Source organism: Notamacropus eugenii, chromosome 6 (genome assembly GCF_028372415.1).
Source record: "Notamacropus eugenii isolate mMacEug1 chromosome 6, mMacEug1.pri_v2, whole genome shotgun sequence".
In the NCBI taxonomy this organism is placed as follows: Eukaryota; Metazoa; Chordata; class Mammalia; order Diprotodontia; family Macropodidae; genus Notamacropus; species Notamacropus eugenii.
Genome location: NC_092877.1, coordinates 47,574,083 through 47,589,501, shown reverse-complemented (window position 1 = coordinate 47,589,501; position 15,419 = coordinate 47,574,083). Strand labels below are relative to the sequence as shown.

Here is a 15,419-nt window from a genome sequence, read left to right as displayed (position 1 = left end):
GGGGCGGGGGTGTTCCTGAACTCTGCCCACCAGGGAAGAGTCGGAGCTCCGCCTGAGGGAAAGGGTTAGAAACCAGTGATCTGGGATCAGAATCACAGAATCAGGGGCTGTCGGGATAGTAGAGAGGCATCCAACCTCTCATTTCCCAGATAGGAAAACTGGAGCTCAGAGAAGTCATTCAAGGTCACACCGCTGCTAAATGGTAGAACAGGTACTTGGAATCCAGGTCTCCTGACTCCAGCCTGTTTTTCCCAACCAATTCAGTCATAATAACCATAGGACCATAGATTTAAACCTGGAAGATACCCTCGAAGTCTTCTTTTGCAGATGAGGAAACAGACACTCGGAGAAAAGTGAGTTGCCCTAGGTCTTCTGACTCTAAATGCAGCATTCTTTTCACTTTCACTTCAAGTTTACAAAGCAACCTGAACAAACAAAGATTAAATTCTTCCTCCTCTGAGAGATAAGCTTGACCCAAGTGAGGGTGGGGATCTAAGTGCGGACTCCTCTTTTCTAGGAAAACGAGGAGGGAAAGATCGTTTCTAGCTGAAAGAAAGCAGGGAAGGCTTCCAGGGAGAGTACAGCGTCTAAGAGTTGGACCTTGAAGGAGGGCTTTGTCAGACTGGGAGGGCAGGAGTTTACTCCAAGCACTAGGCCAGATTATACAAAGAGAGAACAGTACCTGATTGGGGGGAGGAGTGGGGATAGCTGAAGTCCTGAGCAGGGCTTTAAATGTGTTAACTTATTACAATTTTTATTTCTTAATAGGAAATTTTTACCCTTTAGGTCAGGGGTGAAGTGGTCTTGGTCCTTGGGTGCAGCTTTTTGACTGAGTCCAAGTTTTATAGAACAAATCCTTTTATTAAGGGGACTTGTTCTGAAAAGTTTGAATTCAGTCAGAGGGCCACACTTGAGGACCTAGAGGGCCACATGTGGCCTCGAGGCCACAGGTTCCCCACCCCTGCCTTAGGTTATATTTCTGTAAGTTGAATTATCTTAAAACTTACAAATACTGCCCTTTACCATCTTTAGCTGAGCCATGCCCCACAGACCTACTTTCTGTCTCTGACATTTACTGACTCTTGTCCTTTTTCTGAACCTCACTCTTAACTTCCACAAAAGGGGGCTAGTAATGCTCGGACTGCCTTTGTCATAGAGATAATGTGAGGATCACAGAGGATCGTGAGAAATAGTAGGATATTGAGATCAGAGTTCAGAGGTTTGGAAGTCACAAGATAGATTTCAAGTCCTGGCTCCCACATTTCTTGGTTTTGTGACCATGGGTAAGTCAGCCAGTCAGTCAAAGAGCATTCTTAAAGCACGTATTATGCGCTAGGCCCTGGGGAAGCAAATATAAACAAAAAGAAAGACCATCCCTGCCCTCAGAGAGCTTCTTAACACCCAGACGAGAACAGACTCCAGGGAAAAGGGAGCTCAAAGTGGGAGGGGTAGAAGGCTGGAGGAGAAGGTGTGGGGAGAGTCAGGAGCAGAAGAGAAGGGAAGGATTGGCCTGGGCCCTCCCTCAAAAAGCAGGTTTTGGGAGTCGCTCACCAATGAGAAAAGGGAGCTCTTGGGACAAAGGGATGTTCCAGAGTGAGAAAGATATAAGGTATGAGGGAAATTCCACAGTGAGAAGGAAGCTGAGGCATAATAGTAAAGCTGTAGAGTCACAAGTGAGGAATGGTAAATCATAACATCTTTGGGCCTCAGTTTTCTTATAATAGGGATAATAATATTTATGCAACTTACCTCATAAGGATGTTATACAGAAAGCTCTTTGTAAACCCTGAAGGGCTATTTATAGAAATGGAAATTATTATTATTATTATTATATCTCTGAACCATAAAAGCAGCTGGTAGTGCTGTTGATAGAATGCTAGGCCTGGAATCAGGAAGCTCTGAGTTCAAATGTGACCTCAGACGTGTACTAACTACATAACCCTGGACAAGTCATTTAACCGCTGCTTGCCTCAGTTTCTTCAACTGTAGAATGGGGAAATAATAGTGTCTACCTTGAAGGATTATTGCAAGAGTCAGAGATAATATTTCTTTTTTAAAAAATTATCACAGTTGTGTACAGAGACAGAAACCTCAAAATCTTAAGTATATTTAGCATAATAAATATTACGTAACATTCCGGGTGCAGGTGTGGTGGTAAAAATAAAATTACCTATGAAACCCTGACTGATGAGGAAACAGGAACTGAAATGAAAAAAATTAGCATAGTGCCTGGCACATAGTAGGTGCTATATAAATGCTTATATTGGCTGTGTGACCCTGGGAAAGTTATTTATCCCCTCAGTACTCAAGGCAGCCCTCTGAGATTCTAAGTAGCAGAGAAGGTACAGACCTGCACTGGTAGAGGGAATTTCCTCTCCAGGGAGTTCCCTATCTCAGTAAAATCACTAGATCAGCTTCTATCCCTATGTATGAGGTATGTCTACTAAAGTTCTTTCCCCAAAGCTTTCTGACTGGGCAGAAATGATGCTGGGTTCTTGGAGTCTAAGCCAGTGGGTCAGACTAGACAGTCCCTAAGACCCCTTTCATCTTTGGCTCTCTGATGCCAGGAGTACAAACTCAGGAGTAAGGTTTCCATGACAGCAGGGCCTTCCTGGTTAGAGGCAGAGATCCTTAGAGGAGCGGCCAACAAGGGATGAAATTACCCAAGTTGCATTGCTACAACTTTTAAATACTGGTTACTGAGACACAGAGGGAGAGTCTGCCACAGTGAAATCCCAGGTCCTCAGTGTTAAAATAATGATTGCTAAAGTGTTTTGGAAGCTGTTAAGGACCATACAGATGTGAGAGAATATTAAAAAGAAGATGATTACATGTAGGGGATGCTTGGTAAATTTCTTTCGGTACTGAGCTCTTGATATATGAGGTGATGGATGAGGAAATGTTATGAGAAAATATAAAGCCCTGTACTCACCATTATGGTTATTTGGTAATTATTGGTATAAATTGGTAAATATTATTATATATTATACACATATATATTTATAAATATTACCAATAAATTGGTAAAAAAATATTGGAGAGAATCCACCAGATGGAGTTAGGAAAAGGTCAGTCATTGTCTATTGTTTAGTGAGACAAGCCTAAACTATTTTTCTTGGCATTCAAGGCCATCTACCACTTGGTTCTATTCTGCTACTCCAAATCTTGTATCCTCTACTTAACTCAAAGCCCTCCCTTCTGGCTAGCTAAACTGCTTCCTGGCACACAGCCCGTTCATTGACGCCTCTGAGTTTTTGCTGAAGACTTCCCTCTGCCTGGAAATATACTTCCTGTCTCCATTCAATTCATTTAAATTCAGATCATAATTATTAAGTGCTTACAGTGTGCAAAGAAGTTTCCTCATCTGTAAAATGAACTGGAGAAGGAAATGGCAAACTGCTCCAGTATCTTGGCCAAGAAAACCCCAAATGGGATCACCAAGAGTCGAAAATGACTGAAAACTACTGAACAACAACACAAGCGGGAAGACACAGATTAAACGATACCTAGGGACTGCCTTCATGGAGCTCAGAGTCTAGAAGGGAAATGAGATACACACAATTATACTACATAAGATTATAAAGTAAATATACATAAGGAAGTGCAGAAGTCCTATCTGAGGTAAAAAAATGAAGATTGCTCCTAATTGGAGGGACTCAAGAATACTTTGGTGACAGAAGTGCCATTTGAGCTGGATTTTGAAGGATGCTTAGGATTTTCGCAGGGAGAGATTGAAGGCGTGGGGAATGGATAATATCTTAGGGAAATGGAGGAGCATAAGGAAAGGTATGAAGGTGGCCGAGCACAGTGCATGTATGATGGGGGTTAATTTGGCTATAGCTCAGGTCCCTTAGTGGAGAGGAGCAGAACAGATTAAAAAGTTAGGGTGGAGGAGAACATTGTACACAACTGCAACATTGTGTGATGACTGACTTTGACAAACAGCTCTTTGCAGCAATTCAAGGATCTAAGACAACTCCAAAAGACTCATGATGGAAAATGCATCCACATCCAGTGGAAGGACTTGGAGTCTGAATGCAGATCAAAGCACACTATTTACCCTCTGTTTGTTTTGTTTCTTCTTTCTCATGGTTCCTCCTATTGGTTCTAATTCTTCTTGATTAATGTGAAAATGATTAATTCACATGATTAATGTGAAAATATGTTTAATATGAATGTATATGTGGAACCTGTATCTGATTGCACGATGTCTTGGGGAGCTGGTAGGGGAGGGATTGGGGAGAAAATTTAGAACTCAAAATCTTATGAAAGTAAGCATTGAAAACTAAAAATGAATTAATTAATTTTTTAAAAAGAAAGTTAGGGTGGCATGGAACTATTGAGGGCATGGAACAGTGGGACTTCACTCTCCCTCTGCACCCTCCTTCCATCCTCCTGCAAGATAAGATGCCTTTCCTGACTAACTCCTATCTCACTGACCTCTTCCTTTTATGCATCCCTATAGCATTTACTATCTCTTGTACCTCCTCTGAGGGGGTAATTAGATGGATAGATCAGGAAACTACTGCTACAGTATGTATAATATGATTGAATTTCATTGTGGTCAAGATGGAGAGCTAGGGGCTAGATAATGCTACAGTGCTGAAGTGTAGATGTCTTGAAAGCAGAGGTTGTATCATACCTATCTCTGTAACCCCCTGTATAGAAGATAGGACCTTGCTGTTGGAAAATGCTTAATAGATGTCTGTAGAAATACTTGCTGAAGTCAGATATACTAAGAACTGAATGACTGCATAAACCCAAGGAGTAGTGATGAAAAGTGGGATCACCTTAGAACAGAGGTGTCTGAGGCCATAGGCCAGTTTTGTGGCGCACAATGTAGGCAACCTACCCACTAGGTTAAAATGCAACTGGGAAATATTTAACAAAATAAAAATACAATAGAACACAGATAATGTGAATAGGTGGCCTTATGAATCAATATTCCACTTGCTGGGATTCTTAAATAAAGGTTTAATGGCCCCTGTTTTGATGAGTTTGATATCGGTGGCCTAGAAGCAGGTTTCTGGTGTCAGTGCAGGGATCCATTTGGACTCTGTTCATGGGTTGGATGCTTATCAAAATTTTAGATGACATGAAACTGGAATGACAAATGGGATGACAGAATCAGGATGAGAGAGAGAGAGAGAGAGAGAGAGAGAGAGAGAGAGAGAGAGAGAGAGAGAGCAATCACCTGAAATTGAAGATTAGCTTAAGATTCTAGAATGGTCAACTTGGAGGAAGAGAGGAAGGAGAAAGAGAGAAGAAAAGAAGAGATTTCATTCTTCAAATATCAGAAATGTTACTGGAAGTCAGAGTTAGCCAAGTAGAAGGGAAGACTTCCCTGGCATTGAAAATAGGTGCTGCAGGAGGTGGTGAGACTCCCAACACTAGAAGTATTTCAACAGAAGTTGACTGAACATCTGTCAGGGAAGTTGTAGAGAGGATTCCTAATATGGTGGGAGTTTGGTTTCCAGGACCTTTAAAGTGCATCATTCCCCCCACCTTCCCCCGCCCATCCTCTACCCCTGGTGCGGCATGGAAGGCCTTTCAAATAATAAGCACTTTAATAACTTGCTGAATGAGTGATACCTTTTAACATTTGATTCATTTCTATTCTCCCCTGTCTTGTTTAATTCTATATTCTGTGCTCTGAGATCTCTTCCCCACAGTTATCTCCTTGAGAACTGCTCCTTCTCTATGTCCATCAGACTGGAGCTGAGCATGAAACGATCCTCAATAATGTTCTAGTTGAGCTGAATCAGAAGGCCACCAAGTAACCATACTCTAAAACTCTGTAATTTCATTTGAGGGGATAGCACAGTGGAAAAAAGATAGATTCAAGTAGTCCTGAGTTCAGATCCCACCTCAGACACTAGCTGTGTGGTTCTGGGCAAGTTAACTATTGTCTGCCTCAGTTTCCCCATCTGAAAAGTAAGCATGATAACAATAGTACCTACCTTTCAGGGTTGTTATGAGGGGAAAAAAATAAGAAAATCTATAAAGCATGTTATAAACCTTAAAGTATTATATGAAAGCTTATCATTATTCTTCACAAATCAGCTAGCTGCTAGTTGGCACCAACAAAAGGCAAAGAGTCTAAGACCTTTTCTTGTAAAGTGCTGGGCTGTAGAGTTATAATTTCTGCATAATGCAGCAGAAAATTCCATTCAGTAAACACTTAGAAGCATTTGTTCTGGGCTGCACACTGAGGGGGTGTAAGTGATGAATAGGACCTGATTTCTGCTCTCAGCAAGCTCCCAGTCTAGCAAAAGAGAAGCAATAAAGGCCCTAAGAACTATAATAAAAATGAAATCGTGGCAGATACAAAAGAAAGGGGCCCAGCAAGCCTAAAGCTCAGGAAGGAAAACTCATTTCTAGGATCTTAGAGCTGGAGTGGACCTTAAAGATCTAATCTCTCTTATTTTACAGAGGGGGAAACTGAGGCTCAGATATGTGTCCCAAATCACAAAATTAGTAAAGGGCAGAACTAGGCGGGAACCCAGAGCTCTCCTGACTCCAAAAATCTGTGCACTATGCTAAGCCACTTTGATTTCTGCCTGGGAATCCTGGATGTCCTAGAAAATGTAAAGGGAATCCAGGCTGTGACCTGAATGAACCTCCTCCTCTGGGCCCAGGTGAGCAGCAAGTGTCCTGAGATAGGGTGGGAGGAGGAACACAGCACAGGGCTGGAGGAAAGCCCCTGACTTGGGGTCAGAATTTAACTCAGCAATTCCACAAACTCCTCCTCTGTGTTAGGCCTGATACTACCAGCTGGGGCGGTAATGTGAGGAATGAGATAGTCCTCCTTGCAAGAGACCTCAGAGGCTGTATAGTTCACCCTGGTACATCATTTTACAGATAGGGAAACCGAGGCCTACAGAAGTTAAAGGGACTTGGCTAACAGGTAGTAAGCCTCAGAGGCAGAATTTGAACCCAGGTCTTCTGAGTTCAGGTTCAGTATGCTTTGCATTACATCAAACGGTGAAAGGAATCAGGAAGGCTTTGAGTCCAGATTTTACTTCTGAGGCTCACTAGAGAAGTCTTTGAGTCTCAGTTTCCTCTTCTAGAAATGCCTTATCATAATGCCAGCAGGACTTAACTCACAGGCTTGGTTGTGAGGCTCAAATGAGATAATTTATGCGAAGCGCTTCGCAAATTTTAAACTCCTATATAAACCCAATTGTTGTTTATTATTCTCACACCTCCTGGCGGATGGAAACGAGTAAACTGAGAAGTAAATGCCAGATAACAGGAGGAAGGGCTTCTCAGGAGGAGATGACTCCTGAGCTGACCCTGGAATGAAGTTAAAGACTGAGCGACAGAGGCCGGGAGGGATCGCTAGCCCAGGCTCTGCCGCTACCTCGCGGTGAGACCTTTGAGCGCATCCTTTCTCCTCTCTGGCTCTCAGTTTCCTTCCTTGTAAAATGACAGGGAGGACCTCGGGGCCACCTAACGTAGCCCCCTACCCCTTCGCGTTTAAAGTTGCTGGCGAGGAGTGAGGAAGGTGGGAGGGCTGCTTCCACCGCGCACCTCACTGCCCTCTCCTCCCGGGCGGGCGCCCAAGTCCTTCTGCGGGCCCCGAGTCCGCACCTCCTCGCACCTGCGGGGTCCCCAGCCCCGAGGCAACCCCGCCCCGCCCCGCCCCGTCCCTTACGGTCCCTCCCCCTGCGCCCGTGTGCCCGGAGCCGGCGCCTCTGGGCATGCTCAGTAGCTCGGTGGCCAAGGTCTGGCCGCCAGTCGGAAGCTGTGTGCGTCTCCGGCTCCAGCCCCCGGCCGGGCCCATGCGGACTGCGGAGCTTGGCACCCCCCGTGCGCCCTGGGCGCCCCGCGCCTAAGCCCCCGGCAGGCTGCGGGCCGGATGGCGGCGGCGGCGGCCACGGGCGCTCGCTCCTGGTTCGGCGGCGGCGGCGGCAGCTCCGGCTCGGGCTCGGGCTCCGGCTCCCGTCTGGGGAGCCCGGCCTCCAGCCCCCAGCTCGGCGGCGGCGGCGGCAAGGGCCGCCCGCAGCCCGGCCACACGGGCCAGGGACAGGGCGCCGGGCAGGGGCAGGGACAGGAGCCGGGCCCCAAGCCCTCGGCGCCCCCCGCCGCTCCTCCGGGCCACAGCTTCAGGAAGGTGACACTCACCAAGCCCACCTTCTGCCACTACTGCACCGACTTCATCTGGGGACTGGCCGGCTTTCAGTGCGAGGGTGAGTGCGGGGACTCCCAGATCCCCTTCCCAAGTAAAGATCCCTGCCTGGGACCCCTCAAACCCCACTGAGCCCCACATTCTCTCCATGGACCCTTGAGCGCCTCCTGGGGCAAAGCAGGCAACCTTGAACACACTCCTAGGGCTTACAGCCCCTCCAGGGACCCTCCGCAGGGGTCCACATCAGTTTAGGACCCCTTCCGAAAGGATGGACACTAGTCTAGGACCTCGTTTCTCCTCCTCCCCCTTCCCTTCCTCCTATTTAGGACAGATCTTAGCTAGGGACTCCAGATCCACCTCCACCCTGAGGACAGATCTCAGCCCAGTCTCTTCGGGCATTCGCTACCTTCCTTGCTTTGAGACCTACCCCTTTGGCCCCTGGGGGTTGATGCTGGGACCCTTACATCTCTTCTCCTGCCTACTCTACTCTGCATCATCCCGTCCAGGGTATCCGGGTTCTAGATTCCTCTTAGAGGAATAGCTTGGAAGCCTGACCTGGGGTGAGGACTGCAGAATTGGAGAGTAGGCTAAGTCAGGTTTGGGGGTCTCCGTATGGACATTGGAGGGATAAGTAACTCTCTGATTCAAGGTCCTATGTTTAGCCTGAAGGAAAAAGGGCTTATTGGGCATATTGACCTGCTAGACATCACTTTCCAGCAAACCTCTGTCCTCCTTCTAACCTCAAGTCTGGAAGGACCTCTTCCTCCATCCCCTAGTATTTTGTATTTTTCAGAGATATTTATCATACAGTATGGTGATATCTATGTGTCAAGTACAGTATCAGTGCCTTCCTAGTAGAAAGTGCGCTCTGGGAGGCAGGGTCTAGATAATTTCTCTGCTTCGTATCTTCCCCAGCACTGAGCATTCTACACACACAGGTGGAATGTGAGGAATTGGCATTGTTCCTATTGGTTGGGGGAGCTGAGAAATAGATAGGAACATTCTGGGAGCTTTGGTTGTTGTGCCACCTTCTTCCCCCACCCAATGTTGGCTGTCATCAGCATCTTTTTCTATACAGAGACCAGTACTGGGTGTTGGGGGGAGGCAGAGACAGAGGAGCAGAACCAGGGCTCTGCCCTTGGAAGGGGGACGACTCACAGTCTGGCTGGGGAGACATTTATACACATGTAGTCAGGGCTGAGTGAGGGGTATAGACAGGGTTAGGGTTCAAGGAGGGAGAGGTTACTTCAGGATGCTGTGGTCAGGGAGGGCTTCCTGGGGAAGTCGGTATTCAGATGGGGCCATGGAAGGTATGGTGTGAGCAAAGGTGGCAATGCCCTGGGTATGCGGGGGTAAAGCTGGGAGTCCAGGGGTCCTTCCTGTGGAGGTCTCTGTGCGTATCTCAGTCAGGCCAATGTTGGACCACTTGGGAGCTCCCCTGAGAGCACAGTCCAGCACCCTGGAGACCAGGGTGCAACTCTCAACCTCTGGATTCCTTTTGTAAATTGTAGAACGTTAGAACTGGGATAGGAATAGAGCCTGGAGCTGTATGACTCTGGTATTGGTGCAGAGGGTCTCCCAGATGAGAAAACTTTCTGTCACTACATGTTGTCATCTTCTCGAGCAAGCAAACATTCATTAATGACTGCTATGTTCGGGGCACCAAGGTAAGTGCTGAGGATACATAAAAAAGCAAAAGATAGTGCCTTCTCTCAAGGAAGTCACTGTCTGATGGGAGCAACAGCATACTAACAGCCATGTTCAAACAAGCTACGTACAGGATAAGTTGGAAATAATCAACTGAGGGACGACTCTAGAAAGGCTTCTTGTAGAAGTTTGGGTGTAGCTGAAGGAAGCCAGAAGACAGAGATGAGGAGGCTGAGAATTGCAGGCATGGGAGATAGACAGTGGGGAGATGGGAGGATCCCAGGAGGCCAGTGCCACAGAACTGCAGAGTATGATGCATCTGGAGTCTTAGAGAAAGGGGGGATTTTTTAAGTATAGATTTTCAGAATTGGGGAGGACCTTAGAGACCATCTAGATCAGACTTCTCATTTTACATGTGGGGAAACAAAGGCTATTTAACACACACAGAGCAAATTCGTAGTAGAGCCTGGACCAATTCCCCTGGCTTTTTTTTGGACTCCTTGCCCTCTCCTCTTTTTTTTTACCGTGCTTATTTTTTTTTCCATTTGTATTAATTTATTTATAGTCAGCTTTTGTTTCCACAGGATTTTGAGTTCCAAATGTTCTCCCCTATCTCTCCCCTACCCTCTACCCCAAGATGACTTGCATTCTGATTACCCCTTCCTCCAGTCTGCCCTCCCCTCTATCACTCCCCTTCCTTTCCCCCTCCCCCTCACTTTCTTGTAGGGCCAGACAGATTTCTACAGCACATTGCCTATTCCCAGTTGCATGTTTTACCATGCTTGTTGACTGTTGTCCAGAAAGGGAGCCAACTCTGGGCAGATATCAGGCATTAATTATGTTTTTTGGGTCAAGAATTCAGAACTGAATGGATCTCATTTAGTCTGCCACTCCTCCATTTTACAGTTGAGGAAACTGAGACTCGGAAGCATTAAGTGATTTGCCCTGGCTCGTACAGGTAACAAGTAACTGAACCAGGCCTACATCAGTCATCTGACTGATCCTGTCCATGGTGGCTGCTAGCCTCTCATTTGATTCTCCGTTCTTAGCGGATTATAACTAACTGATTAATGATACTTTATGAGATGGAGCTTGGGGCATAGTGGGAAGAAAGTCTCAAGTTGGAGCCAAATGACTGAGTTTGAATGTTACTTCTGCCACTTAGGTGGGACCTTGGGCAAATCATTATACTGCAGAGGCATCTTTAACATCTAGAAAATGGATTATAAATGCTCACTTCACTGGACTATTCTTAGGAAAGTGCTTTGTAAACTATAAAATTCAGTCTAAGGGAATCATTTTTATTACTACTAATGATAATAATAATTTTGTTTTATCGCCATGGGGCCCTTAGGGAGCCATGGTCTGGGACAAAGGAACCACTATAGTAGTAATACTGGGTGTGCAGTATGGGTCCAGCTAGCTCATCCTTGAACTTCCCACCTCCATTCTTGGGAGGTTGATATCTGGTGATATAAAGGGAATAGGAATAAGAAAGGAGGGATAATTGCTGCAGCAGTTCCCATTTTTGGAAGCCTTTTAGGCATATCCCCTGAAAAGAAGGTAGTCCATTTTTATCCCCAATTTACAGATGAAGCCCAGAGAGGGTAAACCACTTGCCTGAATTACACAGCAACTAAGAGGCAGAGGCAGTCCTTGAACCCAGGCCTTCAAACTCTTAACTTTAAGTCCTTTTTCTTCTGTTCCTTACTGGTTTTCTTCTTCATTCTCTTTCTCTAACTACCTTAGTTTCCTCCCCACCCCTTTCTGTCCCCATTAGTAGTAGCTTCTGAAAATGACCACCATTACCTACTTAAGCAAGCCAACAAAAGGCCCTGGGGTTTAATGGAAAGAACCCTAGAGGCAGAGACTTCTCTGTCTTTGACCCTGGTCACATCTCTTCTTTCTCAGATCAGGGGCAGCTAAGTGGTGCAGTGGATAGAGCACCAGTGCAGGAGTCAGGAGGACATGAGTTCAAATGTCACCTTAGACACTTGACAGTCATTAGCTGTGTGACCTTGGGCAAGTCACTTAACCCCAATTGCCTCATCCTGGGTCATCTCCAGTCATCCTGATGAATATCTGGTCACTGGATTCAGATGGCTCTGGAGAAGTGAGGCTGGTGACCTGCACAGCCCTCCCTCACTCAAAACAAAGTCAAGTGCAAGTCATGTCATTATTTCTCTGATGGCAGTGAAGGAGGAACACACACACAGACATTTCTTTCTCAGATCATTTTCCTCATCCTTTCCAGCCCTATATCCTAGGAGATCTAGGAAGGCTAGGAAAGCCTTTTTTAATTTAATTTAATTAATTTATTTATTTAATTTTAATTTTTTAAAAGAAGTATTTAAGGTCCAGTTAGTAGTCCAACACCGGGTGGTGGTGTGGAAATGGCCCTGGGCCAGGAGTTAGGATACCTGGGTCTAGCTCCCATCTCTCTTACATCTGAGTTATGTAGTCCTGGTGAATGTACTGTCTCAGAGTTTCCATTTCCCAATGGTTTGTCAACTGAGATGAGGCTCCCAGCCTGTTTGAGAAGGAGCATCTCATTTTTTCATCACCAGTCTTTCAGATTCCTCCCCCCTCCCCATATGATAGTAATTGATCTGTTAGCTATAATGTCTTGATTAGAAAAAATACATGTGGCCAAAAGCTACTACGAATTCAGGAGTGCTTTAAAGTGAGTTGTATTTTTAGCAATCACAATAACATCTATGTGCACAGAAAACATAGAAACATATATATGAGTGAGATGTATTATTTGTTTTCTACATAAGGTATAATTTCTTATTTGTGAATTTGCAGACTCTTTAAAAAACTCCAGCCTTAAAGGAGTCCATAGCCCTTAAGTTAGGACTGACTGGATTAGAGATTTGCTAATTCAATTCAATATTTATTAAGAGCATGCTATGTACAAGGTGCTGTAGATACATCGACCCCTGGTTCAATATTTTCAGTGCAGTGGCTGCGTACAGAGCAAGCATCTGGGAACATTTTGAACCTGTGGTCCCTGATCCCCAGTGAATGTCATGAAATAGTCACATCCCTTCTGAAGTTCTCCCTTCATCGATCAGGGCTGGTAGGAACTCATGAGTCCTGGCAGAGCCTGTGGATTTAATAGGCTGCCGAAGATGGGATTGTTGTCCACAAATAATATAGCTCTGCCATCCCAAGCAAGCCCTGACAGGACTCCAAGGGAGCAGGAGTAAGCCCTCACACTGGGAAAATACCTTCTGTACTTAAGCCTTTTGGCTTCTCTCAGGCCGATTTTGAGCTTAAGCCTCGTTCTCCCCTGAGACTGGCAGGGACGATTAGCAGCTATATGAGCTGAGAGGCTCTAAGGAGGCTCTGTGTTCTCAAGGGCCCTCTAGACAGGCAGGTGTCCGCTGTTTGGGATTATGCTGGGAGCCAGGCAAGCAGAGGATGGAACTCCTGGAGGGAGAAGCTGTGTAGAAACAGCTCAGGGTTGGGCTCTTCAGGCTGCCCCATTGGGGATGAGGCCAAGTACAGACAGAAGGTGGGTTTTGGGCCTAGAAGACAGCTGTCTGTGACTCCTTGAGTACACGCTCTGCTCCAACTCCAGTAAAGGAATCCTGACCTTGTGGGTTTCAGCCATTGTCGCTGAAGAATGTGCCTGCCTTTAGGCTCACTGGCAGCCAGAGGGAAATCAAGGGTCTGCCTTGTACGTCATCAGTAATGAGAAGAATGCTCTTGGGGAGGGCCCTGTGCTTGGAGTAGGGAGCAGGGAAACCAGGACCCTCCCCCAGGGCGGATTTGAGGTCCAGGAGAGGAAACAGGATATACACACAAAAGGTACTTGAGAGGCTGGTAGAGTGAAGAAAGTGGTTTGGAGTCTGAACGATTGGGGTGGAATTCCAGCTGTTCACTCTTACTAGTTATGGGGATATGGGCAAGATACTGAACCTCTCAGCCTCAGTTTTCTGTTCTGTAAAAAAAGGATACTAATGCCTTTGGTTCTTAAGAGGGATAAGCCCCTTAACATACTAGCAAGATGGGGGTTGCCATTATCCTGGGAAGTATCTATGACCCCAGTAATGTCAAATATAAAGTGGCTCAGTGGTTTGAGGGTTTGAGGTAGAAATCTGGAGGTCAGAAAAGCTTTCTTAATCCTTTAGTTGCCAGACCGGCAATTTTTCAGCCTGCCTTCCTTATTACAAATGCAGACTTCCTGAGTGGTTTGATTTAAATGGGGGGGGGGGGGGGGTGAGAAATGTGAGAAAATACAAAAGCCATGATAGATATTCTCCCCATTTTATTGATGAGGAAACTGAAGTGTAGGAGGGGAAGTTACATGTTCACAGTCACACTATGAGCTACCTAGTGGTATAGCAAAAACTAGAACCCAGGTCCCCTGCCTATTTAAGCTCATCATGTCAATGGCCATTCACCTGCTCTTATTTATAAGAATCCACTTCTGTGAACAACTACTTTCTATTACTTATGGTAGCCTGTGGAGGGGTGCCTCATCTTTTGCTTCCCTTACCAAAGGTCAGTTACACAGCTAACACTGTACATTCTGGGTGCCCACCTCAGATCTGGCAGCTGTGAGGGTTACAAAGGATGAGAAGGCACAGCCCTTGCCCTTGAGGAGCTGATTATCTTGTTGGCAAAATGCCGTCAAATACTTGAGAGATTGACTGGTACCCAAGGTAGCATAGAGAGCCCATAGCAGTTAAAAACTTGTAATCATCAGGTAGCATTCATAGAACAAGTGAAGTGAATGTCCCACTGTGCCTCCAATGCCCCAGTCAGAACCCATCTGGAGTACAGTCTTCAGTGCTGGGCACAACGTTTGGGGCAGGCCACTGCTGTGCCAGAGGAGGACAGTTAGAATGGGCAGGGATTGCAATAAATGTGGGAATCTGTCCGAGGCCCTGGAGAGGAGGAATACAAGGGATTGTCACATGGAAAGAGGGATTTCGTCTGCTTTGCTTGGCCCCAGAAAGCAGGACTAAGAAAAAGGCATAAAAGAAGGCATAGAAAAGCAGCATTTTGACTCCATATCAAGATGAATTTCCTCACAGTGATCACTGTACAACAGTGAAGTGTCCAGGCCGGAAGTGATCTTAGAGACCATTGGGTCAGGGGCTCTTGACTTTTCCTGTGTCTTGCCAACAGTTTGGGGAATCCTGTGTTCAGAACCATATTTTTAAATGCATAAAATAAAATGCATTGGGTTACCTAGGAAATCAATTATACCGAAATAAAATTAACAAACTTATTTTTTTCATAAAGTAAAGTATCCCTGATCTAGTCTAACTTTATCATGTTACAGATAAGGAAACTGAAGTCCCACACAGGGGAAGTGACTTGACTAAGGTCAGATGGTGAGTTAGTGGCAGTCAGAACTAGAATCCAGGTTTCATGACTCCTCATCAGTAACATTTAAGAGGCAGGGATTGGGAATGGATGGATACTGCCCCCCCCCAAAAATATTGAGAATTGTACCACTTGTAACAGTTTGCTTTGGCTTTTGTAATATGTAGCTGTTCAGCCATCTTTTGCCCTGAGCCAGATGTTTGCTAGTCACAGCTGTAACAATTCCTCTCATGTGTATAGAACTTTGCCATTTATAAAGCTCTTTTCTATGCATTCTCTCATTTGATTCTCACACTAA

General features: G+C 45.7%; 1 protein-coding gene across 3 annotated transcripts in view; it reads left to right on the top strand.

Moving 5' to 3' along the window:
* The first annotated feature begins 20 nt into the window (after window positions 1-20).
* The window catches only part of DGKQ (diacylglycerol kinase theta), a 115,160-nt gene continuing 99,761 nt past the window's right edge, over window positions 21-15,419 (top strand). For 2 of the 3 annotated variants that reach the window (XM_072619906.1, XM_072619908.1), the window contains exon 1: window positions 7,728-8,192. In XM_072619906.1, the coding sequence (XP_072476007.1) occupies window positions 7,862-8,192 (331 nt within the window). In that variant the 5' untranslated portion in view covers window positions 7,728-7,861. Of the gene's footprint in view, window positions 354-7,727; window positions 8,193-15,419 lie in introns of those variants that run through there. The other variant, XM_072619907.1, reaches the window with a different exon arrangement.